This window comes from Epinephelus lanceolatus, chromosome 15, assembly GCF_041903045.1.
Source record: "Epinephelus lanceolatus isolate andai-2023 chromosome 15, ASM4190304v1, whole genome shotgun sequence".
In the NCBI taxonomy this organism is placed as follows: Eukaryota; Metazoa; Chordata; class Actinopteri; order Perciformes; family Serranidae; genus Epinephelus; species Epinephelus lanceolatus.
The window spans coordinates 21488365-21515972 of NC_135748.1; the positions used below are offsets into that span (position 1 = coordinate 21488365).

The following is a 27608-nucleotide window of genomic DNA, read 5'->3' on the forward strand; positions in this document are numbered from 1 at the left end:
TTTAATCAAGGAATGTCACCACACACCTGGTGTGTATGTGAGAGAGAGCTTGCAAAGTTCTTTCAAAGCTGACCTTCACAATCTTTGAGGACCCACTCACACCCTCTCTGCCTGAGAGGCCTTTGGTCAGCGTTAATTACCTTCACTACCTCCAGCTGCCTGCTCATCAGGTCAGCGCTCCCATATGGTCCTTCAGGAGGCAGCAGGCAGGCAGGCAGGGGCGGGGAAAGTGCTGGATACCTGTGGGACACTGATTACATAAGCTGCCGCTAATGAGAGAGGTTCTTTGGAAAAGGGCTGTGAGTTCAAACGATCACAACGGTGGCAGTGGCTGACAGATGCAACCCCAGAGCAAGGGGGACTTGATTAAACACACACACGCAGACGCACACACCTGTGCACATGCTGGGACACATGCACATACACACCTGCATCCAGCATCACTTTAAAAAACTCACACACACAGAGGCACACAGCAGGAGCGGGGCTCTTTGATGAGCCAAGACTAGAGGTTGATGAGACGGGGCACTGCAGCCTGATTCAGCTAGCTTGGGGTCACCGGGGAGTGTGTATGCATGTGTTTGTCTGTGTTTGTCTGTGTGTGTGTGTGTGTGTATGCGTGTGTGAGAGTGAGTGTGTGTGTTCATTAGTCACATTGTGTGATATCATTACACCAGTGACTCATTTGGCATACACCTCTCAACATGGGTCCTCTTACACATGCAGTGACTAAAAGCAAGTTTATTAAAAAAAAATATATGCAAATCAAATTTGACTTATTTTTGTCCAATAAACCAATTTCTTCTTGCGGAACCCATTTATATCATCAGATCTAATTCATCTTAAAGCTTGATAATGAAATCCTTGCAGCAGTGAAGATCAAAACAAAGATTAATGTGCTGTTCGGCTTTCTAGCCCTGCTGTCATGTCATCTGTTATTCTCAGACAAGAGCTTCGTGGTAATGCGGTTAGACCTCACAACAATGCTTAATCACAACAAACCACATTAGGCCAAAGGTAATTGTGTTTGCTTGGTATATGCGTGGGCCAATCTGTTTCGCTGCTGCCAATGAAGAGGGGAATGGAGAAGTATGGGTGGGTGGGGGGGGCTTTCCACTTTGGGGCAGGGAGGGGGGGGCACAACCGAAATAGTCTTGTTTACCTCCAATGTCTGGCTCCACCTTATCGAGTTACAAAGCTACTGCTGCTACTCAGATTGGCCTCTGATCGATCAGAGCTCTGACGGCAAGAGGCAGCATGACTGACAGTCTGACAAGGATCTCAGGCGGGAGCTGAGTAATGCATGTCATGTCATTTTCCCGGACACACCTGAGGTTCAGTTTCTCGTCCGGGGGAGAAAACAACAGAGCTGATTTTATCGCTCTGCCATCTGCATTATGGTAAACTGGACATTTTCCAGATCAGCCAGGACATCAAAGGGCAGTAAATGTCACATTTGAATTTTGAAGGGGTCGGCAATTCATACGAAATGACAAAGTGTTCTGAGCGTTTAGAAAAACTCGCACTTTTATTATCCAGCTTGCAACCAAGCAACTTAAAAAGTGATAGAATATGAATGTAACAGAGTGAGCGTATCTAAGATTCAACAAGCATTTGCTTTCACACCCTCGCTATTACTAACATGGGTCTATAGAAATTCTCTTAGTCATCTACTGACTCTTCAAATCTGTTGAATACAACAGTTAGGCACCTGATACACTTATCCCACACAAGCCTACCAAACCTTTAATAATGAGCTCCAGTTATAGTACTTTAAAATAGCATAGATTTACTGTACATATACAGGTAGTATACTAAAGGTGCTGAAAATGATCCAGTCCAAATGAATCCCGTACAGCATCAGTTCACAGAGGAGTCCTTTTTTTTGGTCAAAGGGTTCAGCCAGAGAGGATGCATGCAGATCTAAGGACCCAGTCTGGATCCAAGGGGACCACAGAGCAGGTCACATGGGGTAGAACTGTGAGGCAGCCTCAGACGACTGGATCTCCACCTGAGCCATCTTGAATTGGGTGCACTGCAGCCATTTGCGCAGAGCAAACGGAGGGGCTCCGGATGACGGGCCCTGCAAACACTGGTGGTTTACACGGTTCTGGATGGCCTGGAGTCGCAGCTGCAGCCCAGCGGATAGATGCTGGTGAAGGAAGGAAAGGAAGATGGCAACAATTTAGTCTGAAATCACCTGAAGAATCAAAAGCTACTTTATTAATCTTTAAAAGTTTTTTAAAAGCCTTACCTTAAGGTTTGACTGAATCATAGGTAGCCACATAGGGATTAGCTACAGGAAAGAATGATGACGGGTAAGTATTAGATTAGGTGTTAAGGTGACCATATTTTAACAATGTTGAAAAACACTAGAGTTATAGCAAACCTTGACAAAGATGGTTGAGTTGCACTCCTGCAGGGCTTCCATAAGACTAATGACATGAAGGCACACCATCTCCACCATCTGGGAGAAAAAATATCAGCTGTGATTTTCTCTAACATACTTACAGTTTCCTTATCATATTTGAAACAGGCATTAATCCACACCACATTTCCAGGCACCTTATTCCTACCTTAGCCTTTAAGAGTGATATCAGTAATTTTCTGGACTCTATTTTTCCATGTTTTTGTGCCTAAGTGAATAACTGGAACAATGATTTTTATTAATCTGGCCCAGTATTGAGTGAGACTGATGCAGCATACAGCAGCGAAACAGGCTGCACTGTAATGATTGCATAATTAATTGGCAATTGTTCACCATCAATGTACGTCCACTAATAGTGCTTGTTTGTCACTGACAGTATTATGGAAATGATCCCTACCTAGACGACCTATGTTTAAGAGTAAGATCCCTTGTGTTTAACCAGAAACAGCTCTACAGGTATTTTATCATCATAAAACACACTTTATTTAAAGTCGACAGAAACAAATTAAAAGCCACTAAACCTGTCTTGGTTCATCCCTACACTGTTTCAACATTCACCTACTCTGGTTTGGTTGACACAAACCCTTAATTCACCCTGTTAGATGTGAAAATATGCCGCTCTATACACATTAAAATTACTTCTTATCTAAATGGAGTCTGGTAGGTTTGGCAATGGCAATTTCAGGTTAAAAAGGATCTTACTCCTCAACAAAAAGCTCTGTCTCTGCAGAGTTTCCTTTCCATAATGGTTTTAGACACTTATAATAACAACCTGAGCCTGTCAGTGGCTATAACAAGCACTGAAGTGGACATAAATTGACGGTGCACAGATGGCCCCAGTGGTCACATTGTAGCCTGATTTGTTGCTGCTGGCTGCAGCACTCTTGCGCCAATTCTAAAAACTGTTGTCTCCATTAGTCTCTTTAGACACAAAAACACCAGAAAAGAGGGTCCAGGCTGAAAAATACCAGAGTTGCCTGCCTTAAAATAATCAGCAGAGCACTCACCACCTTATTGTGGGCCATGAGCTGCAGGATGCTGGGTGTAACCCGACTCCAGAACTCCAGGCCAGTGAGGATGGCACTGGAGGAAAACTCTGTCTGGTTCTGGTTCTGCAGGGACGGAGCAGCGGCTGCCTGCTCACAGTAGATGGTCCACAACTGGGCGAACATGAAGGCGTGGAACAGAGAGCACATGTGCAGCACCGACGTCTGGGGGCAGAGATCGAGAGCAAAACAGAGAAGGCCGGTGAGATGGTTATAGATCATTTAATCAAATCCTGGGTGGGGTCATTTACAGGGATTCACTTCTGCCAGACCTTTGACTGTTCTGGGAAACCAATAAGGATGACTATAAGATGATCTGCGATGTGGGAGCCGGCATCTAGAGGGATGGGCATACAGGAGGTGGAGCCCTGGTGCAGGGCACAGTGTGTCAGGGAGCCCAAAAGGAGCCAGGAGAGCTGACGGATGTGGGACACACACTCGATGAATTCTTTTGGTCTGCAGGGAAAAAACATTGCAGTTTAGTTTCACAAATCTGCCCACAGTAAATTCTATACAATCTGATTCTCATATTTCTCTACTCAATATTTCACCGTCAGTAAGTCTTACTAACATGTGGTTCACCAAAGATACATAAAAACATATTTGGTTTTGAGATTTCTGATCTGGCATCAAAAAACTGTCAGCAGCTTCTTCTTTTTCTAATCTTTCAACATGGACAAACAAAGCTAAATATCAATGGAGGAAATGTGCCTTCATGTCATTTGGGTGGACTGACTCTTTAAGTCACTGAACTCATCTGTAGTTCTGTCATTCTTACCCTTGTTGCATGGTGGATGGCGGATGATAAAGCCAGGGAAGATAACGGACCACAGCTTTGTTATCACGGTGATTGCCTTTGCTGATCTCCATGGCAGCGACTTGTGCCAAGCCCACTTTCAGGTTCCCTCCAAAAGTGTCCTCATGCAGCGGCTGACAGCAAGCCTTCATATGGCTCTGAGTAACAGATTTGGATTATGGGAAAGATAAGGTTGAACAATGGGCAAAATATGGAAGGATAAAACTTTGCATATGATAAGATAATACGCATTTTGTGGCACTCACACAAAGAAAAAGACTTACTTTAAGTTTGGTTAGCGTGTGCATATCTGCAATGAAGTCCAGGAGCTCACTTATATACTGTCTCATGCACTCCATGGCTGCTGTTGTGCACTGTGGAGAACAAAAACAGTTTATCCTTTAGGAGGAATCACAGTGGGATCTATCTTTATGTCCTGCTGTTTTATGAGGCGGATTCTAATAAGCTCCAAACACACATCGGGTAAAGTCTTACCCCCGGCAGCGTTGCGATCATGTGCTTTTGGATGATGGTGGATTCTGCTAGCCGTGTACCGATATCTGCACAAACAAACTGAGAAATTCCACAGCAGGTTTTAGATTTGTAGTCAGGATAAAATACTGTGATTTATTTGGTTCGTGTAAACTGAAGTGCACAAAACTGCATTTTTTTTTTTACCTGGACCAGCAGTAACAAGTTTGTGTCAGGCAGAGGAGACTTGAACTTGAGAGCTTGCAGAAGCTCTAACACCACAATGCGGGACATGTAGAACTTATCTCTCTCCTGGATGCAAGGAGATAGAGAGTGGAGTAAATGTACTGATGCAGCAAGACTGCCTTTTTCTATTATCACTCTCCCTTACTCATGCTGCGAGGAGAGCATAAACTCTGTAGCCTGAATAGAGGGGGAAGGACAGGCAGCGAGAGGGGAGGGAGGGGAGGCAGGGAGACAGAGAATAGACAGAGAATAGTGAAGCTGAGGAGTAGATTTAGGCCAGTCCAGATCTCTCCTCCCAGAGTCCCAGGCAGCTCAGATGAGGCTGTCAGGCTGCCTTCTCCCTCCCTGAGGACAGGCTGCTCTCTTTGTTCATCCCTTCCACACAAAGCCCAGCTGCCTGTTTACAAACCACACTGTCATCTTCTGGCTTCCACTTTGCCTCTCTCTTTCTCTATGCAGTCATGTTTGCTTATGTTAGGCGCAGGCACATGCTCGTTCCCCGCTCTTACAGAATGCAGAGCTGCTCCTGACTCTCACTTGTTAATGCGCATACCTGTACCCGGCACTCTCATAATTAAAAGTTAATGGAGCATGTCCATTTCGTAAATAGCAAATCATGGGCTGTTCTTAAGCTAGAGGGCCCAGTCGCATTTGGTGTATCATGCAGTGCGGCTGTGACGAATGGTGCGTGGTGTGACAAACTTTAGCAGGTCCAGAGAACCTGACTTTGTGTCCTTAAAAACCTGACCTCTAAAGATAACTGAACTGTGCTTCCCAGAAACCTCACCTCTCCATAAAACAACTGCACAGGACAGGTTCCAGAAGCAATTGCTCTTAGTGACTCCAGGTTTTGAAAAGCGGATATTATACGGTGAGGAATTAAAGAGGGTGTAGAAAATCAATACTGCAGGAGACATAAAGCATGCAGCGCTGACAGTGGTGGAGGACTGAGGATCCATCTGGTCCAGCAGTGCAGACAGCCCTGGCTCCATCTCTGTCTCAGACAGCCACTCAGAAACACACTGTCGGCCCTAGCACACCAACTAATCATGTTAATCAATACTAGCTGATTGCCTACTTAATCATCTGTGACACATGGCCACATTTCTGGCTGACTGGCGAGTCGGGGAAGTAGGTGTAGCACCAAAAGAGTGATGAGCGAGAGGCCTGCAAACAGGAGCTCAACATTTTTAACACTGCAAATTAGTTTAAAAGGTTTAACTATTTCAAGGCTGGATGTCAACACAGGCTTTATTCATACATACACAAACAGATGATATGTAAACATACTCAAGAGTACCTTGTTGAAGGCTTTGTAACACAGTCCGCACAGTTCTACGAGGTAGGTGAGACTGAACATGCCATACTGGATGACAAAACTCAGCAGCTTGGAGAAAGGCTCCAGGAGGCTCTGCAAGGTGGAAGAAGAAAACGTTAGATATTAAAAGCCAGGGTTTGGACTTATGTGTATGTATAATTATGCAGTGGGCTTACCCGGGTTGCATTTGTGGTTGGGATTTTCAGCAGACAAATGATTATCCTCAAACTGGAATCCATGGGGCACTAATGAGACGCACAGATTGCATAAAACATTTGAAAAATCTTGACTGTCAGTAGGTGTCCAACTGCAAAAGTTTATTTCATGGTGCTTCAGCCATATTCCTGGACTTTAAATTTGTCTGCATTAATAAACTGATTATAGTACACTAATTTGACCCCCAAGGTCAAAAGCATCAGAGTCAAATCAATTACAATTTTTAGACTCTGTCCTATTGAACCCGACAAGGGCACTGCGAGATGCTTTTCCCTCCAGCCATAATCACATTAGACCATATCAGACCATGACTAAGTGAGCGGAAGAGTCGATATCTACCTTCAGAGGAAGCACGGAGGGCAGTTTTGTGAGGAAGGTCTGGAACTGGTTGCAGATGGTTGTCCACAGGTTGCTAGGAGAGTCCATGGGGAGCGCCTCCATGAAGGTGGCAATGTTGTCCAGGCAGTGCAGCATTGTGCCCCCTGCTGGCAGACTCTTCTTGTTGTTCAGGCCCTGGAGGGCACAGAGGCATAAACCATAACAGGGTTATATAATGAAACTGTATAAGTGAGAATATTTCCATTTAACTGATCATTCAGTCCTGATCAATCACAATGCTCATGATGAGAGCAGGGGATTTAGGACGCTAAATCAAAGATGATTGCTTGGATGAGCTCATGCACCAATTCTCATCTGTGTCATTTATTTAGCTGAACAGCAACAATAAACTGGTACAGTGGTGCAGAGTGAGGCAAGGTTTTCTTGGATGCCTCAGTGATTTGTTGTTTTAGATGGGCTTATGCTGTGCTTGTAGCTGGAGCCTCAAAAGCTTTTGCTTTGACAAGAGCTCCTCCTGCTGGTTAAATGACTCAACACAATTGCATGTAGAGGAAAAAAAATTCCCACCTCCAGCAGCATGTTGAGGGCAGCAACAGAACTCAATTCATTAAAATCTATCAGGGACGACGCAAGTGTTCGCAGAAAACTGCCGTCTGTAGAAAAAATAAAGATAGACATACAAAGAATGAAGGTGACAGTATGTCCAGTAGGAAACTATTTAATTAGACTTATCATCATGGAAAAAATATTCAAATAAATATGTAAAGTAAAGCAGTAAAATATGCATCTATTACAGGTTATAAAGTTAGTGCAACAAGACATGCTGTAAGTCTCTATAGAAATAGTTCAGACACATGTGAAGGAATTTCAGTAGTCAGTAGTATGAGCAGACCTTTGATGTTACTCTGGAAGAGTTGGGGCAAGATGCCATTAGGGGCCAGCTGGTGAAACATGCAGCGGAGGAACTGCTTGGCTACACCTGCTACATTCCCTGGGATCAACATACTGCAAAGCATCACAGGAAGAAAGGCTGTGATGGACAGGCGGTCACACTTCACATCTATTATTAAACTCGACTATAAGCACAGTGAACGCTGGCATGACGGCTTTAATGTCTCATACCTCTCAGCTTGTCCAGAAAAATTGGCACTAGATGCCAACCTGAAAGGAGTTAAAGCAGTGGATTAGGACTCGGGGATGAATTATGCATGAGCTCTGAGGGTGAGTTATGAAACTTCATTTAACGGTGGAGTGCTGTGTGGATGCAGATTGCAGGAGCGGCTGTACCTGCCCACAGACTGCATGATGTCGAGAAGCATCGGAGCAGCCAAATCAGGGCTGAGGTGGATGAACATTGAGAGAACGACCACTGCAAGGCAGAGAGTCTCTTCATCGTACTCCTCCAGCACGGCTGCACAGTCACGACACCTGGGGCGTTGCAAAGAAATAAAACAGGCCAGTTTAAGGATCACAATGACCTGTGTCAAGACAAGTACAGCTGCTGATTGATTCAATCACCTGTCAGACATCGTGGTGGGCTGCTCATCAATGAACTCCTCTGGTGCTGGAACAAACATGCTGACTGTGCTTGGCGCAGAGAGCAGACTGGTCTTTGTGGGACCTGCAAAGGAAGAATATTAGTAATTAAATCAAAGATAGATATAGATATGTATGTAAGATATATATATTTCCTCAGGGGGTCATTATAGGATAAGGACAAGTCTACAGTGACTGACCCGTGTCCCAGGTGCTGATGTTGTGTGGCGCGCTGGATTGGTGTTCCAGCTGTCTCTTCATTAGCTGGCTCATGGTCAGAGCGCCCAGAGAGCCTCGCTTCACCTGACGGTACTGAGCTAAAGGTCAGACACAAAAAAAGACCCCTGGGATGAAGTACCTGCTAAAACGGTTTCATCAATAGCAACAGGTGTATGTGGTTACATGGAAATACTGCAGGTAAGACGCACATGAAAAGAGATGTGATTTTTATTATTGCATAAAGACTAAATTAAGTTAAGCATTGTAACAGGACCTTAGAGTGAAACTAATTTGAAAATGAATGTATAAAACTTTTTTTTGGTCAGGAATTTTACTGGCTTTATTAGATGTCAAATAGTATTATGTGATTTTATTGCATATTTCCAGCTCTGACATCAAGACTACAAAAGATAATTTCCTTATTTGCTGTCTGCACAGGTTATATATGAGAAACAAATGACCTGTTTTGAAAATGGTCGATTGAAGCTACAGTTGGTAACTTTAATGAAAATAACTTTGTGTCATATTTGCTGGAACTGTCACCAAATTCTGAAATAAGTACATTACAGAGATGATATATGGGAAAAATCACATCCCTCCTCCTCTTTCTTCTGCCTCTAATGATATTCGCTAGAATCTCCCACAGCTGTCATTCATGTCAATCACACCTCATGAAATGCAGTCAAACTGTCAAACTAGACAGCACTGATCAAATGTGAATCAAGATTCTGTTTCTGCACTGTCTATTTCTCACCTCAAATGTCTTCAAAAAATATTTTAGCGTACCGTTTAGATGTAAAATAAGAAACTCCTCGGCTCTGGTTGTTTATGTCCAGGTGCAATAAGGCCATTATACGTGCAACAACCCAATAGAGTACAGAGTAATATAATTTTTATTTTTACAGATTATCTGTTTCATTTAATGCTGTGTAAACATAGTGACAGTTTCAGCAAATAAAAAAAAATTATTGATAAAAGTTACCAACTGTGGCTTTAAGGCCCTTTTTATGATACCAAAACACTCAAATTATTTAAAGTTTATAAGGAAATTAGGACACAAAATTGGATCCTACTTGACACTGAAGAGCGATGGCTTGTTTCAGGCATAGCAGCTTCAAGTGTGGGGGCCGAGGCAGATTCTCGTGGCTTTTCCAATGTAGACAGAACTTTGTGATCTGCAAGGCAACATGGGTAAATAATGGGCAGGGTAGAATATGTGCTGTTATATGCCAGTAAAGAACTGCATAAGATACATTCAGTCGTGATAAGCACCACTTTTGCTAGCATAAAGTTTATTTAGTGCTAATTTATGACAGTGTCTTATGAGAAGTTTAGTGTTTTGTTTCCTGTGCCACCAGTTCAGATTTAGAAAATCACAGTTTGCAGTCTGATCTTTGGTCTTGCTCCTCTACTTGTTTTATATTAAGTTACATTATATAGCTCAACAGCTTCTGATGTGTGCTAAAAATACCTCTTAAGTGTTAGTATGAAAGGAAAGTGAACACACACACACACACACATAGAAACACACCACAGAAATCCATACAGCTGCCGTGGTTGGTTAAATGAAGATTTGAGGCAGCTAACGTGTTTCAGAGTTCACTTAAGTTCTAAAAACTTAAAGGAGCATACCTGTGTGTTGACAATATTCATCTCCTTTAAAACAAATCATGTATCCTTTAGAGCCCTCACACACCAGGCCGACTGTTGGCCATAGGTCAATGTCGGCCGGTTTGTGAGCATCTATCGCCCTAGTTTTTGTGCTATGTGCTGCACCATTGGCACCAGTCGGCCACTGTTGGTAGCTTTTTGGCCGATTCAGTGTGTTGAATTGGTGTCTGAACCCATCAGAGCCTGGTGGAACCCGTCGGAGCCCATCAGTGAGAGATATCCATCTAAGTGGCAGTTCAGCTCAGTGCAGGATAAGAGAAACGGAAGTGAGGAAAGCAAATAAAGGACTAAAATCAACAGGGCGTGAGGTCAACACAAACATGTTATGTTAGGTAAGATTATGTTTTTAGCCATTGAGCTCTTTAGCAGAAACGGTTGTAATTGTTTGTTACTGTTCTGTGTTGTGCTAACTGGCTAACTAGCGTCATGAGTCTATCATTCTTTCAGTTTTCCTTTTTAAATGACGAAATTGATAATAACAATGACGAAAATTGATCATGACAAAATAATAATAAAACTATTTATATAGCACACAATAAATAGGTAAAATACGATATTTTTTCTAGATTGGTGCAAGTTTGAAAAGATACGTTTTCTTTTCGAGGTTGTAAGTCAGGTGCACATGATTATCAGATCTACAGGGAGATGTGAACAAAGGAACTGAATGCAGCATCACTGTAGGCTTCAGTCCTGGACCGCGGTTCACTCATAGTTGATGTGAGAGAGTCAGCAGTACACAGTGATCTGTTAGGAACATAAACTGTGAGGAGGTCAGTGATTAAGCCTGGAGCTAGGCCGTGATGTGATGTGATGTGATGTGATGTGTAAGTGATTTAACACAAGTTATCACAGTCTGCTAATTGATTTTCATATTGTGCAGAAAGGGAAACCACAGGGTGCCTGGCCTGTAACTATGGAAAAAGGATTTCTAAAACACATCAGCTGGTTTGCAAAATTGTTTCAGGGTGGGTGCATTTGTTTTTTTAAATGGAAACACCCATTCAGCTGTTAGCAAAAAGTAGTGACATAGGTTAGAGTGGTGAGGCTGGGTTGTGTGAGGTACTCATCCATGGTCAGTGTAATATTTGTATCACTTCTCTAACTCCCAATGAGTACTGAATTGTCCTTTTAAAAGCCACCAGACTCCTTGGACAAAAAAATGTAATTTTACCTTGCAGAACACAGGAGTTGCTGGTCTTCTGCTGCCTTGATCGATTAGTTTGTTTGTGTTTTTGTGTGACTTTTGGATCCTGACAACAGTGGTGTCCGCAGCAATACACTACTTAGCCTCCGTGTTGGTTTGGGGTTGACAGGAATATAACTAATTTGGAAGAGTGATAACACACAAACCTGAAAGAAGGCTTGGCTCTGTCATAAAGAGGCACAGTAGGTGGGCAAGTTGATTTATAAAAATATGCAAAAACCTACGTCAGGTCATGGGAAAACAGCATTTTGATGCTTAAACATATGTACTTTAACCAAAATTTGAATGGCTAGATTTTAATACATAAAGTACACTACTGGGAAGCTACATAATGTTATAACAACCTAAATAGATAATAATGGATCCATCCTTTAACTGTGATTCATAGTATAGTAGGTGACTTCTAGTTATCAGGCTAAAACTTGAACAAAAAAACACTGGGATGCTCCTTTAAGTTTAGTTAAAGTTGTTCAACTACACTGTTACAAAGAGTGATTATGCTTTTCAAAGGGATTGGATAAGTCTCCTCAAATCTTAGACATTGTCTTAAAAAATCCTTCTGAAACTAATTACACAGCACCTGACCCACACACTGGTAATGTAGAGATTATCTTTACCCATCCTTCGATCTTACCGGTTTCTGTGGTCTGCTCACCACCCAGCTTGTCGAACATATTGAACGTGATGTCCAGGTATTCCCTCTGGATGGCGCTGACAGCGATCTTCCTCTGCTTCCGTTGTCTGGGGACAATCTGGATCTTAAACTCTGCCTCATCATTCTCGTCCGCATTGTCAGGTTTTTGGTCGCTGTCCGCTTCATCCGCTTCATCGCCCATGTCGTCATCATCTTCATCATCCCCATCCTCTTCTTCATCATTGCTGTCAATATTGCTTTTTTCTGGTGAGGACAGAGGCTCTGCTTTGTCCTCTGGGATGTCTAAGAAGATGGTCCTACCAGAGGGACTTGTCCCCGGTCCCATCCCGGCCTTTACCTCCTCACACATGTCATCTAGCGAGGTGTCAGGGACATGTGGGGTCTTCCTCAGCAGGTCTCTCTTCTGCTTCAGGGTCATGGGGCTTTCATGGCAGACACTTTCTGGTCGGTCAGGAAGATCCAGGGAGGCGCTGGGAGTCACGCCGCTTGGTTTTGTCACCACAAGCTCTGAGCCTCCCTCTCTCACCATCAGGTCTGGGGACTTTTTGTCACTGGAGCAGTCCTCTACACTCACCTGAACCACAGGAGACAGTCGCAAAGTCTTGCTGCTAGCAGGGGAAGTCGAGAGCTTTGGACTGCCGTTGAACTTGGAGGCTATGATGGTGTTAAGGTCAAACTCCTCATCACTTTCTACAATCCTCAGAGGAGGCAGCGGTTCAAACACCAAGGAGTCACTGTCAGACATGGAGAGCAGAGAGTGTTTTTCTGGGATGGAGGTGCAGTCAGAGGAGAGGTCAATGAGGTCTTGGTCCTCCTTCCCCTGACCTGATCCTGACAGTGAGCCCAGGTCCAACTTGTCCTCAAAGGTCTCCATGCAGCTGAGGCGGACCTCTGGGATGACAGGCTTGGAGCCTCGCCGATCCACAGCATCATTGCCCTCTGCCCGAACTGAAGAGCCGTCGGATGAACCTTTACCGTGATGCCTGCCGTGGGATGTGGCTGAGGATGGGGGCAGGACCACAGGGTGCGTCTGCATGTCACAGCGATCAATGCAGGATTTACGACGGTGCTCGTCCAGATTGAAGAGGATGGAGTCAGTGTTGGAGATGTCCAGAGACTTCTGCTTGTGCATGGCCTGCAGCCGCTTCTTCCTGGTGCTCTCCTCCCTCACACAGTGCAGAATGCTGTCCTGAAGGGCGCTGGCTTCACGGTACTCCGACAGCTCAATTTCACCTGACACACAGAAGTAAAAGTGAGAGTGAAAGTGAGGCCTTCCTGTAATCTCTCAACAATATGCTCTGCTGTTATACTGTGTTTGACTCTGAAAGCCTCCGCTTCTTACCTTTCTTGGCATTCAGCTCCACCGGCTGGTACTTCACAGACTTGCTGCCACCAATCCTCTTCAGGCGGGCAAAGAAGGTCTGTGACTCCTTGTTAGCAGCACCAGTCGGCGTGTCATGGACGTCTGACTCATCGAATACACTGTCCTCTTCTAAGATGGGAGAAAAAAATAGCATCAGTTCTGCATTTAGAGGCAAACCAATACCCACTGGAAGAGACATTTACTTGAAAGACTGTCATATTCATCCTATCTTGCCGTTATAATCTACACTGTATAGTAACACCTTTTCTTCCAAAATGTTTTCCTAATATGCAGGATTAGCTAATTTGGAAGTTTAAAAAACTGTTCAGCAAACTGGGGATTTTGAGATTAGTGCTGTGCAAAAATTAACAAATGAATCTTTTTGGTGTCCAGTATGTACCGAGTCAACCTGTCGAATGTCCGAGTGCTGATTAAACGGTTACATGTCAAAACTTAATGCAGCAACGGCAGAAAAACAGACTCAAGGTAAGACCTTTGCCAGCCAAAGCCAAGAATGCATTGACATGCTCCTCAGATGTTCGTTCTTCTGACTTGGCAGAGTACTTGAGCTTTAAAGGGGAACTACGCCCATTTTCAAAATTCATTCAGGTTATCCTTATGGTCTAAGACAGCTCAAAAATATGAGTAAACATTTTACTCCAAAAGCTAAAATGCTGAATTCAAATTTGTGATGACATTAAGTATGAAGTCTGGAGGTTCTACATCGACAATAAATTGGGAAAATTGTTATAGATGAGACTAAGAGCACCCAGAGGAATGTTCTGAGTATACTGGTACATTTTCTGTTTCAGAATTAAGAACACTACAACAGAATAAAACTCATTTTGATAAAGAAAACAGACACTTTATGGAGCAGCTCCAGATTTTATAGCCTATGACATAACAAGTTTGAGACTTACTTCTCAGGTTTCTGGCTTTGAGAGAGAGAGTAGCTCATGTTCACATACATTGATTGAACGCTCCAAGGCCATGAAAATAACATCTTGGAAATTTTAATATAGGTGGTGTTCCCCTTTACGTTGTAATGTGGAAACAAAATGGACGCTACAAAGACGATGTGTTGTATTTTATCGCTTTGAGTGTTATCTGATTATTCCCACACCACATGAATGCAGCACGAGGCTGCGTTAGTCAGTGGCATTTCTGTAACAGCTTTAAGCTTACATAGCCCACCTACATATAAGTGGGATGCTGAATCAGTGCATTTAAATAAATATTGAAAATGACAAAAATTACCATTTATCTTTAACATAATAACTGGGAATGCATTCAGGAGAAATTTTGAGGGGCAGGCAGCACTGGCTGTAAAATGTACAATATCAGTGTCATGGAAAAACTGACACCATATTTTGCAAGAAATATTAAGGACCGAAAGGTTCAATATATCTACATGTATCAACTCGAAGGAACATACACTGTGAAAAGAGGTGGTGGTCCGCCCATCACTATTTGAGATAAACAACATAATTATTCTTTCTTTACCTTTTTCTTTCTCGCTGTAGCGGCTCATGTTGGAGTTGTCGCTGTAGAGCGGTCCTGCTGTAGCATGGGGACGACAGCTGTGATACTGGGCGTTCAGTGTGTTGATGGTGATGTGGATCAGATGGAGGACCACTTTACTCCCGTCCATGTCTCTGTAAGGGTACTGTGGTGCACAGAAGAATAAATTACACTATGTTATCGTCTTTGTATTTCATTCTGTATATCATACGTTTGAAAGAAAATATGTAACAGCATGATTCAGTTTTCACTAAGAGGTGAAAAAACATTTTTCTGGGAGGCTGGATTAATGATCCATGCCATGAAATCCCACTAACACAGAGTGAAACAAAGAGTACCTTGTAGAGGATAACTAGCAGGGCTTTGAGCCACATCTGTCTGATGTGTGGCTTCAAGGCCCAGAGAGAGCATCGAGGTGGCTGCTGGAAATAGTGTCTTAGCTGGGGACACGTGCAGTACTTCAAGACCTGAACCACCAGGGGGAGCAGCTGCTTCCCCAAACCAATATTGTAGTCCATCACCTGAAGGAAACAACAGGTAAAATCATCAGCATTCATGTTCTACTGTGATATTACTCACCTTAGCTGCTAAATATACCAGTTATACCAGAATACCAGAAAAGGTGACAGCAGATTATATGTCAGTTACTTGTGCAATGCCGGCGATAAAGCCATTGAAGCAGGTAGAGGTGCGCATCTTCTGAGGTGCAATCATGAAGCAGCCCTCCTGTTGGTCGTAGCCCAGCAGCACATACAGGTGACGCTTCACTGTGTTAAAAGCCTTGGCACTGCCAATGTCTGCCTCGGCACTGCTCTGGTCTTTGGCCATGAATTTCATGAGCACCATGATGAGCTGGTGAACCGTCTGGTGATCTATGCCGGCATCCTCCGGAAGCAGGTCTCTGATGATTGCATCGTCCTCTGGAGATGGTGTCTGGCCTACAAGAGGGGCTGAAGCGTCAGGATTAAAGTGCGGGAGGAAACGTGCTGCAGGCAGAGGAAGAAGATGGAGAGAGGGAGGGGTGCGGGACCGGGGGGAGTAACAGCACAAAGGTGTGGGGAGTCAACTCATCCTGTCCACTGCTTGTCAAGACAGGCAGAGACATGATCATGCAATACACATACATCAGTGCAGCATGTTCATGGAATATGTAAACGGGGTAAAAAAAAAAATGACCAGCTAGCCGTTAGCAAGAGTGTTGCTTTTCACTCCTTTTAGTGTCAGGTGAAAAAACAATGAATGTCACAATAGAGCAAACATTGCTTTTTCACATTGTCTGTCAAAATTATTTTATGGTACCTTCATTTATACTCATACTGCGATTTCCTCAAATATGATGTGGTTATGAAGAATAATGTTTCAGATTCCGGTTGTTATTTACCTGGCAGGACTTTCTCTATCATATCTCCCAGTGTCGGGGCAGAGTGCTCTTGCCTCGTAAGCCTTAGAGCTAAAAACCACACATGAAGAACACAATTTAGGAGAATGTACAGGGGAGGTGGTACAGGACACATGTCTGAGCTTCATCTTCACCCAACATGTGCACACAGAGACACACAGAAACACACAAAACACACTACATGCCCTCAAACCTGTATCAAATCCAAGTGCTATCAAGAATTAGAATATCAAATCTCATGTTTGAAGCCAACACAAGAAGCATCTCCCAGACACTCATACAGCCTGCTGTGCAGAGCTAAGGATAAAATGAATGGCATGGTTGGGAGTTCCTCCTTTATTAAACAAAGCAGTATTTAGACATTTAAGTGAGATGAACATTGGGAACAAACGAGTGAGGAGAGAAACATTAGGAAAATGGGTCAGCTGTGGTCAAATAGTATTTGCAAATAAAAAAGGAATAGAAAATGAGCTGTGATCACCACATGAGGGCAATGCAGACAGTGTGAGGTGCTTCTCCGTAATATGGATTGTATTTGTAATGTCAAGTCCAACAAAGCACCTATGAGGCACTCAGGAGCTATTTGCAAACACTGTGTGACCACAGACCGAATGAAAGTGACACAGTTTCAGACTCAAACTGATAGACAGACACATCTGTGCTACTCACGAAGTCGGTTGCTCAGTGACTCAGGGAGCGAAAATGCCCGTTTAGACTCTGACGGGCCTCCCTTCACACTGTCACGGAGCGAGCGCACACTCTTCTGCCGATTCCTGGCGAAGCGGGCCCTTCGAATCTTCCACATTGCCGCATCACTGAGGTTGGCTACATTGGTTCGCACGGCTGTGATGGCTGTCAAAAGAAAGATTATAATTTGGAGCACTGCGCCGTAATGTTTTTGTTACAAAAAATATTCTGCCAAGAAACATGACGAGTGGGTGGAGTAGCTGTTAAAACTCTGAATGGGGACACAGCAGCTACGTACTGGTAGGGAAAGGGAACTCCTTGTTGCAGTCCAGGTGTAACTGAGCCTCCAGAGATAATGTTTCAAAGCGGTTGACAAAGAACTCCCAGCTCAGCGCAGGAATGTCTTTCTTCAGGAAGTGCAGCAGCAGGAGCTTGCTGAGGATGATAGGTCGATCCCTCACAACAGTGTCGAACTGGAAGTCCAGGCACAAGCATAACCCCTGGACAATAAACAACACACATGTGTAAATACACAGCAGGACTTATATATAATATAAGCAGCTACTGTACATGAACAAGGTGCCTAACAAGGTCACCTGCAGGGCCGGTCTCTTGATGGTGTCCAGCAGCAGTCTGGCCTGGGTGGCCACAGCTGGATTGACGTCCTCCACAGAGGCCAGGAAGCAGCAGAAAGCATGGGCCAGGGAATACTTCAACAAGTGGTTTTTCGTCACAGCACCAATGTCCAGGAACCGACACAGCACTGCGACCTTCTCCACTGTGTGTTAGTAAGAGAATACAGAGTGAATGGGAGCAGCACAGACAGATTACACAATAAGAAGAGACAACTGAGCTGCCATGCGTCTGGCCATAATTAGATAGAACAGAACCAGCTACAAGGTCATTGATGAAGATAAATTAATGTATTACCGAGCTACTGTTTTATTTCTGCCATCATATTTGTCTTCACATAATGCATGGGTATATCAACACTGATGTTGTTTGTTAAAAAATGGAGAAATTATGTAATAAATAATATAAATAAAATGAAATCTTCTTAAAATCAGTTTAAACTTAATTGATTGAGCCTTGAGATTTTTAAAATTTTTAAATATGGTTGTTTTATGTATAAGGTTTTGCGTGGGCTTGCCACGCCTTTGAATAAATTCATTAAACAGAGGTCTGACAGAGGCATTAGCGCCAGGGTCGACACTAGAGGGAACTGTGAGGTGCCACATAGGCGCATCACATTTGGACAGGCTGTGCTGTCAGTAAAGCTGGGCGTACACTGTATGATTTGAGCTTGTTTCTGACCCCATATTTGAGCTGCATGACTCATTTTGGAGTTTCAGCTTTGCTTCCTGTGCATTGTTCAGGGGGGAGTGAGGCTTTCAAACAAATCTTTATTGACAACTGTCAATAGCCAGAACAGTCCACAGGAGCCGACGTACCAGTTTATTTTATACTTTACACATACAGTTTGAGAACTCAGGATGTGGCTTGATGATTGGACTGCACAGTGTGAACACATACATTGTGAGCTTTGGCATTACTTTGATTTACTCATACAGTGGGAGTTCATTGTATGCCTATTGTTACAGCTGTATGTGTTCTGTGTTGTTGTCCCTTTTCCCTCCATTGTAGATCTGCCCAGGTGTGTGGCATTAGTTAACGAGGTGCATTGCACCTGGCATGGAGGAGGTGCTTAAGAGCTCCTGTGCCAGCAGCAAAAGACAGAGGCCTCTGGCGTGGGGACTGCTGGTCCTGCTGCCTCTCAGCATGGGATTTTTTGTTGTCTTGTTTGCTTATTTGTTAATAAATCCCATGGATTTGAGTGTTTTAAAGATGTCTTATGGTTACTTTGGGTTAGTGATGGAGTTTTGTTTGCCTCGTAGGGCCACCCAAGGGTGGGGCGTAACAAGAGGAAAGGGAAGTAAATATTGGAATGGCCTAAAACCTAGAATAAGGGAGTGTCCTATATATTCCACTTTTAAGACCCATCACAAACTTTTAACTTGACATGTTGAGTGTATTTTGTCTTTTTTTACTGAGTAAGATGTAATTGTATCTGTATATTGTACTTGTAATGTTTCCATTTTTGTTGTCTAAGGACTACAGATGTAAATAAGAACTTTTTGCTAACTCCTGCATGTTTAATTCTTGTATTTTATGCGCTGTTCATTGACATATTCTGTCTCTATCAAAAAATAAAAAAAACTAAAAAATAAAACATTATAATATAAAATGACACAGTATCTGTTCTATGTATCTTTTATACACAAAATTTATAAAGAGAGGTGAACAAAAAATCTCAATAGTCATGAGCTCTCTCTGTAAGTGTAAAAACACTGTTTCTATTATATAATGCTTATAAGTTATTGTGTTTGCACAACATTCACATTCACACAGTTATACAGTCCCACATCGCCTGTGTTTGGAATGAAATAAAAATACAAACAGTCTTTTGAAAAACGATTTCTCCCTATAATTGTTGGCAGTATTTGCCATTAGTCAGATTAAAATCTAAAGATAGAAGCTTTATTCTGAAACCCATCAACTTTCAACCACTGTGTGCTGATGGATAGTACCCAGTGTTGACCACTAGGTGTCAGTGTGTGGATTAAGAGACATCCCAGAGTAGCACCACATTGCCTGCTGGTTATGTTTAAGGGTTTAAATACATACCTGTATGATTTATACCCACAGTTATATCTCAATGAACGGTACCATTAAGAGGGTGCAATAACATCACTAAAGCTTGCTGTCTTTATACACTAAATCAGCATCTGAAACTGCCTTTATAGTGCATTTTATGAGTTGGAAAGACTGGATGACTGAATTTATTTCACACATTTCTAGGGCATTTATATGCACAATAAGCTAATAACTGTACACTTTTTGTTTGAGGCTACTGTCAACTCAATTGTTCCCGTGTTTCCCTGTATCCATACACTATGTCAGAGGACATGTCCTCTGCCTCTGTCTCAAGGTCGTACAGCTCCTCTCTGCCAATCACAAGGCGAGAAACCCCTTATTAATCCCACAATTCCTCTTTGCTGCCTGTTTGAGCCACACGGTAACCATGACAACAGAAGAATGAGATGTGGGCAGGCAGTGGTTTAGATAGCACATTATATAAGCAGACTGGGGGGCTTCTTCTAACAGTTCATTCATACACAACAGACATTGTAATTAATATGTACGGTTTAGTCACATCATGATGAGGTGTTAATACTTGCATATGAGGTTGTCCACCGTATATAATCTTTTTCAGACACACAATTTATGTAATTTTACACCATAGGCCTGACTCTCACCTGCTTCAAATCGTATTTTCCAGTCTTTGCTGTTGAAGTTTGTGTTGATGAGGTTCCAGAAGATGTCCGCCCCATGTGACAGAGAGAGGGCGTGGAGAAGCTGAGGCACAGCCAGAGAGGCCAGCTGGCAAAACTCTGACTTCAACATGGACCACAAACTGAAACACAAACACCAAATTAGACTCATACACCCACAATAATTGCTGTCAAGGAGTTGATCGTATATTCAACAGCCATTGTGATTAAAATGAACTGTCAGCACACACCTTGGGATGAGCATCTTTTCTTGGACATAGGCCAGAAACTGGGGATGATCCTTGCGGGCAAGGTACAAACACTCTCCATGGAGACACAGGATCTTCAGACAGTTCAGCATGTTGAACAAGATGTCAGGCTCCTCGAACTTGGACATTTCCTGAATACAGAAGAGAGGTTTGACTCAACACTCAAATAAATCACATTCCTAAATGCTTCCAGTCTTTTAGTACCTCAGTTTTAACACACAAGTACCTGCAGTATGGTGTATATGAGCTTCAAAGACACAGGGAGCTGCTGGTAGGAGAACTTCTTATCAGAGTTATTCTTCATGGCTGGAAGGAAGAGTGTAGTGTTAGAAACAACTTTCAAGTTACTCTGCAACATAATGATGTGGTTGAATAATGAACATGAAACACATCGATGCAAACATGAGCCCTAAACTGATACCACTCTCATGTCTGCATAGCAGGGTTGCCAACTATCCTGTAAAATAAGGAATCATACCATAATTGAAAAAATGTGTGTTCAGTATTGAATTAATACAGTAAGTGCTATATTCCATATTTTTGAGAATCATTTCAGTGCAAATCTATGTGAGAGAAATACTACAGATTAGAGTATTAAGACAGGGCGATTTGTATGAGAAAAAAGGAAACCCTCCTGCTCTGTCCCATTAGCTTGTCTATCATATTATGCGCAACTACTCAAGCACAGAATGTGCTTCTCATTGGTCATGACTCATTCTCAAGAGACAAGTTGCTGTGATACGCCTGACAGTAGCGTGAGACTTATAAAAACCGCAATCTCTGAGTATAGTCCACTGGCAAATAACAGATAAGAGATTATGGAAAAACAGAAGGGAATGGGAAAATGATGACCAATGGCTGGGATGCGTTCTGTGCAGACCATTCCTCATTGCCATCCCAGGGAGTTGGCAACACTAATGTACAGTAAATGTGGTGCTGGAGCTGGTAGCCAGTTAGTGTAGCTTAGCATAAAGACTGAAACAGCTATTTCTTGACCAGGAGCAGTAAGTTTTCATTGGTTGCTAACGCTAGGAAGTCACCTCACCTGGCCACGAATTAGTCAGGTATATAAAACACAGTGAATGATCTTTACTTCAGTTTCTGTATGAATTAAACAAACAAGACATGAGGTGTTAAATAGTGAGTGATAGAGGTGGTGGCAGGCTTATTTCCTTCTAGTGACTAAAAGTAGCTTTGTATCTAAGGTAAAAACATGAGAGTGGTATCAATCTTCTTATCTAACTTTCAGCATGAGAGCAAATAAACGTATTTCCCAAAATGTCAAACTATTCCTTTAAAGATAAAGCTACAGCTTGGTTTAACAAATAGGTTAGAGTATTTCCTAAAAGGGTGAGGTATTTTTCTAAGGATTATTGGGTTTATTCTGGCTGTTAACAGTTTGTGATATTATATTTTGTTATGGCTGACACATTAAAGGATTTCTAACATTGTGCACTGAACTGATACACACATGGGTTATCAGGAGAATGGTTACTGGGGTTGTCAGTGTTTGCGACACTTGGGTTGTCTCCTTCCTCGTTTCCATTCTCGGTACCCACTGAGAAATCCGCCTGACCCAAGAGCAGGGTTTCCTCCAAACTATCTGTAGGTTCCTGTAGAGGAAATCAAGCACAGTCAAAATGTCTCACTCATTAGTAATTCAGTAGTTTTAAACTACCCTTTGGTAAGTTGACAAAAACAAAGAGAGACAGAGACTGAACTTATTTATGAACATGTATTAATTAAATAATGTTATAAAGTATAACATGTATTAGATGCAAAACAATTCATGCTGTGTCTCACCACAAGGCGAATCTCTTCGCGGGGGGTAAGCCTCTCCAGGAGCTCACAGCCCAGCTGGTAGCACAGGATACTGGATTGGCACAAGCTGCACTCCAGGGCCTTCTCATCCTTCTGGCAGGTGTGTGAGCCGCCCCAAGGGGCCTGGAAGACGTTGTTGATGATGCCTACGATATCCTTCCCCAGGCTGCTGTCTAGACCCAGCATCACACCGTCATCCTGGAGCTCCATCTGGGACAGCGGGGGATTTGACCGTAAAAACAGGAGAGTAAAAAGTGGGGCACAACACACATATCTCAAGATTCCACCTGTGGGCATTGTTGTCATTATCTGACAACTGTGCATGTACAAATACACTTCAGTGTACATCCTTGGAATATGTTTGTTAATACAATGAGAGAGCGTTGTATTGAAGGGATGGTTTATGTCACAATAAAAAACACATATTATCTTATCTCTTAATTGTAGTGTCATTTATCGGTCTAAATTGTTTTGGTTTGAGTTGCAGAGTGTGCGAGATATTGACCATAGAGATGTCTGCCTTCTCTTCAATATAATGGAACTAGATGACACTTGGCTTATGGCTTAAAAACTCAAAAGCGATGTCTCTTTCCAGAAATCATGACCTAGTTTCTCAAAATAATACACAGACCCTTGTTGTGAGTCATTTTATGGAGGAACTATTTTCTTTACTACCAAACTACGCCCGCCAATTGTGCATCTACTGCTAGCTTGGGCAAGGAGGACGCCATTAATGTTTACATCTCACACTGTCATGAGCAGTCCTTCTACATGGTGATACAGTTGGAGGGTGTAGTTTGGTAGACAGAAAAAAAAGTTCCTACATTAAACAGCTCACAACAAGGTCTGTGGATTATCTTGAGTAACTGGGTCATGATTTCTGGAGGGAGACATTGCTGCTGAGTTTTTCAAATGAAGTGTTTTTGTACTTTGAGCACCACAAGCCAAGTGTCATCTAGTTCCATTATATTTGAAAGACAGCAGACATCTCTACAGCTGATATCTCCAACACTCTGCAACTTAACAACAAAACCATCTAGACTGATAGGTGACACGACAGGTAAGAGGAGAGCATTCATTTTTGGGGTTAATTGTCCCTTTCAGATGTTCTGTTACTGCCATACAAACACCCAGAAACAAAAAAAAAAAAAACCTTAAATATCATCACCATTGAGCCTTAGATATAAAACCATAGCCCCTTTAGGAATATGATTATCATTTTAGCAAGCTCATCAGGAAGGTGTGGTCACCTGCTTTAGGATGAGGTCAAACATGAGGATGAAGCAGCCGAGGTTCATGTCATCATCGTCACAGTCCAGATCCAGAGCGCAGTGACCGGCAGCGTGACCCAGGTTCTTAAATGGGCTGCAGCGCAGGGGGCTGCGGAATGGGCTTCTGAAGGGGCTGGGGAATGGACTGAGGGTGTTGTGCTGCCCACGGCGTCCTGGATCTGACACCACGCTCACCTATGAGCAAAGAGCACACACTGTAACCATATAATGTAAAATATATGTATTTCAATTCAAAAGCTCAGACACAGCAGGGATCCGATGTCCACTTATTTATTACACCCAATAGTCACATAGGTGTGATAAATAAGTTGCTGCAGCTACCCTCTTTGGCTTAGATGTGCGTGCATACTCCTACTTTCCCTTCAAATTCAAACTATTGATGCCTCTGACAGTCTTTTAATCTCAAACATTCCCCTGTTACTGTCAGTTCTAACAACACATGAGTGCAGAGTTGCTCGGCTATAAATTTCAATGATAAATCCACATCACAGTCAAGTTCAATTAAGCCCTTTAAGGGAGCTATATTTAGACATTGGCAGTTACCATGGCAACATACAGTACATCCCAATGAACGGTATAAAATAGAAGCGAAGAGGAGTAGAAATGTGTCATAATCCTTAACTGACGTGACAGAAAATAGCCCAAGAAAAAGCACCCAAAGGTGTAATAACATCGAGTCAGGTGATGTTTTGAGTAGAGTGAGAAGGGATACACTATGAGTCCTGACTCACTGCTGATCCGACAGCTAAACTGGAATGCAAATAAATGAAAATGAGAACTGAACCCTCATATCTCCATTTTTTAGGAGTAGTTTAGGCATCGCTGTCTCCCTCACCCTGCGAGCCCCAGTGTTTCCAGTCAGATCTGAGGCACGTGCCTTCCTCTGATTGGCCAGCTCCTTCAACGAGTTCACTCCATCAGAGAACATCCCAATCAGCAGCTGAAGAGGCACCACAATGTCCAGCTCCGACAGAACCTGGGTCCAAACAAGACAAACAAACAAAGGGTACATTAACACTAATAAAAAAACAAACCTTTCATTCTACTACCATGTAGATAGTTTTGATGTTATTTCCAATGCTTAAAAAGTCTTAGCCTGACACTGCCAGACCAAAACACTAATTAGTCTGGAACCTCTCAGTTAATATTTCATCTCTAAGGGACACTATCAACAGGTTATCAACATGTGACATAGCACTAGGCAACCAACCACCAGATCTGCCCTGTGCAGATGGCCAATCAGAGCTCAGAAGTACCAGGCAATCCCAGCACACTAAGGCACGACATGACAAAAAGCAGAGAGTGAAAATAACATATGAGCAACAGAATAAGTGTGTCCCCTACTAAGAATTTACACAGTCAAATCTGATTTTCTTAGTGTTGCCAGTGTCGACTGATTGTCAGATTGTGTGTTTTGTGTTTGATCTATATCCATATATGAGCTGAAACACCAGAGTAAACAATTTGTCCTCTTGACTTGCCATGATAACTAATTTTATAATAGGACATATTCTATCCAGCGCAGTTAATTGTGTGTAAGAGGCGCATGTATCCGTGTGGCACTGTCTATAGTACTGAAAGGGAATGGAAGAGATCATGATTTATTGGGAGAACCCAAGCAATTCTATATAAAATCAGACATTCAGCACTCCCACATAGAGTGAACAGAATGATCTCCTGTTTCATAATTACATTTTCGTGCAACTGCAATGATTTGATTGTGAAATTGGCAGACGAATCAGGCTCCTAAGATCAAATCGTCAAATAGTTGACTATCCAGGGTCACCCCGAGTGTAGAGATGAACATGCTGATTGTTTCTTCTTTTAGTGGAAATATATTCTATCCAGTTTTTTGAATTGCTCCTTCAAATGCGCCCAGAATTGGTTTAACGCTTGTGATTGGCCTGGCATGTTATAGGCCGCTGGAAATCTGTCCAAAGTGAAGGTCGACCAGACGCATCTGCCAGAACAAATAAAACATGAGCTTGCAGATTCATCTGGTTCCCAGGCAAACAAGTCTGCTACATTCTTAATACAGCAAAGATGATTAACTTTGTTGATGTTGCTCAAAGTGTTGAAAAATAACGTTAGATATACTCAACAGCAACATGACAATGCACAGACCTTATTATGTTTTCAACAGAAACTATTTCCTTCTGAGGAAAAAATATTGAATACTGCAGTTGTTGAGCTTTTCCAGTGTATACATGTACGTGAACACTACATGCACCACTAAATACCAGTAGTGTTAAGTGACAAACTGTGGGTTAACAGACACTTAAAACAATATAAATACCTACAGAACCGCACACCATGAACATACCACAGAGGTATATCATGCAGAGAAAGATATACAGAGCCAAATTGGGCACCAGTTCTCTGCCTGATTTGAATGTGACCTATTTAATGGGGGTAAATTAATGCAATCTCTTGATCATAGTTGTGATAGAAAACTTGAAATTGATCCATGTATACAGGGCAGCAAGCTGTGAGTGCATATGGGATGAAAGGCAAAATCCCTCCTATCTCTCTCAGTCTCATTTGGTGACCCAGATCCATATTCAGCAGGGCCCCTGCCCAGACTCTCACACTCTGTGACAACCTGTTCAATTCACACGCACTGTGGACAGAACCCCAGGATGTGAACTGGACATGAGACAGTGTGTGTGTGTGCATGTGTGTGTGTATGTGTGCTCACATGCAGCCACAGCAGAGCCTGCTCTTGCACAGACGCTGGGTAGCCGGAGAATCTGCAGCTGATGAAGCCAAACATTTCTTCCATGGAGAAGGGCAGCGGGCAAAGCTCGATGTCAAACATCTTACTGTAAGCAGAAGCAGAATGCTATGTTCCTCACATACTGTTACACAATGAGCACTTTTCACTCCACTCCTGTAATTTTAATGTTGTGCCACACTGCAAATGTATTGTCCTCACACTGCCTCTGCTTTATTTCTCCTTCAGTGGGTTGTTTCATTCATGCATACATTTACCAGAATGACGCATAGGTGGAAGATACTCACAACAGCAGCATGCTAATGATAGCATATTAACTGCAAGAGACTTTTAATGTGTAGATAACAGCAGCAGACGTGGTTCATATAAAGTGGGGAAACATGTCCAAAGATTCTGGGCTGTGGTTAGGCCTAGCTGATTAAGGTTAGGTATGGTTAAAGGAATAGTTCAGCATGTTGTGAAAATAATATGAAACTGGAGAGATGAGGCAATTGGCTTAGCTTAGCTTAGCTTAGCATAAAGACTGGAAACAAGGGAAACAACTAGCCAGTTTTCTACAATACATCTGTCAACATCACACTTATTATTAACACCTTGCAGTTTGTTTGCAGAGTTGGTGGAAATATTCAAATCTTTTACTTCAGAAAATGTAGCAATACCACAGTGTAAAAATACTTTGTTACAAGTAAAAGTCTCATATTTAAAATCGTACTTAGGCAAGAGTACTTAATATTAGCATGAAAATATACTTTAAGTATCACAATTGACAGTACTCATTACGCAAAGTGGCTCACAAAATTAACAGTTCCTGAGTAAATGTACTTAGGTATATAAAATTACTACACAAGCAGAATGCAAAAACAGGAAGTTGTGGATTTACTTGACATTCAGACACTTTGATTTCCTGGAGTCTCTGCGTGTTATCTGGCAAACTCACTGTAATGACAAGAGTCCATGAAAACCTGTCATTTTTACATTTCAGTTTGTGTACAGGTTAACCAAACAAGATGCAATGAGTTAACTACTAACCTATTTGCCCCTGCTA

The 27608-nt window shown here is 42.6% G+C and overlaps 1 protein-coding gene across 8 annotated transcripts in view; it reads right to left on the reverse strand.

The window, feature by feature from the left end:
* Nucleotides 1–1503: 1503 nt before the first annotated feature.
* unc79 (unc-79 homolog, NALCN channel complex subunit) overlaps nucleotides 1504–27608 on the reverse strand; it is a 42862-nt gene continuing 16757 nt past the window's right edge. For 4 of the 8 annotated variants that reach the window (XM_033642840.2, XM_033642835.2, XM_033642834.2 and 1 more), the window contains 36 exons: nucleotides 26528–26651; nucleotides 24665–24805; nucleotides 23788–24003; nucleotides 22520–22747; nucleotides 22188–22329; nucleotides 20943–21022; nucleotides 20699–20847; nucleotides 20433–20590; nucleotides 17712–17893; nucleotides 17414–17615; nucleotides 17098–17280; nucleotides 16411–16479; nucleotides 15678–16015; nucleotides 15368–15550; nucleotides 15012–15174; nucleotides 13488–13637; nucleotides 12125–13378; nucleotides 9689–9790; nucleotides 8597–8713; nucleotides 8379–8481; nucleotides 8148–8288; nucleotides 7983–8021; nucleotides 7753–7865; nucleotides 7428–7513; nucleotides 6861–7034; nucleotides 6482–6550; nucleotides 6288–6398; nucleotides 4949–5053; nucleotides 4766–4843; nucleotides 4555–4644; nucleotides 4253–4428; nucleotides 3747–3930; nucleotides 3436–3639; nucleotides 2390–2467; nucleotides 2255–2296; nucleotides 1504–2152 (listed from right to left, as the gene is read on the reverse strand). In XM_033642840.2, the coding sequence (XP_033498731.2) occupies nucleotides 1964–2152; nucleotides 2255–2296; nucleotides 2390–2467; nucleotides 3436–3639; nucleotides 3747–3930; nucleotides 4253–4428; nucleotides 4555–4644; nucleotides 4766–4843; nucleotides 4949–5053; nucleotides 6288–6398; nucleotides 6482–6550; nucleotides 6861–7034; nucleotides 7428–7513; nucleotides 7753–7865; nucleotides 7983–8021; nucleotides 8148–8288; nucleotides 8379–8481; nucleotides 8597–8713; nucleotides 9689–9790; nucleotides 12125–13378; nucleotides 13488–13637; nucleotides 15012–15174; nucleotides 15368–15550; nucleotides 15678–16015; nucleotides 16411–16479; nucleotides 17098–17280; nucleotides 17414–17615; nucleotides 17712–17893; nucleotides 20433–20590; nucleotides 20699–20847; nucleotides 20943–21022; nucleotides 22188–22329; nucleotides 22520–22747; nucleotides 23788–24003; nucleotides 24665–24805; nucleotides 26528–26651 (6163 nt within the window). In that variant the 3' untranslated portion in view covers nucleotides 1504–1963. The remainder of the gene's footprint in view (nucleotides 2153–2254; nucleotides 2297–2389; nucleotides 2468–3435; nucleotides 3640–3746; nucleotides 3931–4252; nucleotides 4429–4554; nucleotides 4645–4765; nucleotides 4844–4948; nucleotides 5054–6287; nucleotides 6399–6481; nucleotides 6551–6860; nucleotides 7035–7427; nucleotides 7514–7752; nucleotides 7866–7982; nucleotides 8022–8147; nucleotides 8289–8378; nucleotides 8482–8596; nucleotides 8714–9688; nucleotides 9791–12124; nucleotides 13379–13487; nucleotides 13638–15011; nucleotides 15175–15367; nucleotides 15551–15677; nucleotides 16016–16410; nucleotides 16480–17097; nucleotides 17281–17413; nucleotides 17616–17711; nucleotides 17894–20432; nucleotides 20591–20698; nucleotides 20848–20942; nucleotides 21023–22187; nucleotides 22330–22519; nucleotides 22748–23787; nucleotides 24004–24664; nucleotides 24806–26527; nucleotides 26652–27608) is intronic. The other 4 variants (XM_033642836.2, XM_033642839.2, XM_033642837.2 and 1 more) reach the window with 4 other exon arrangements.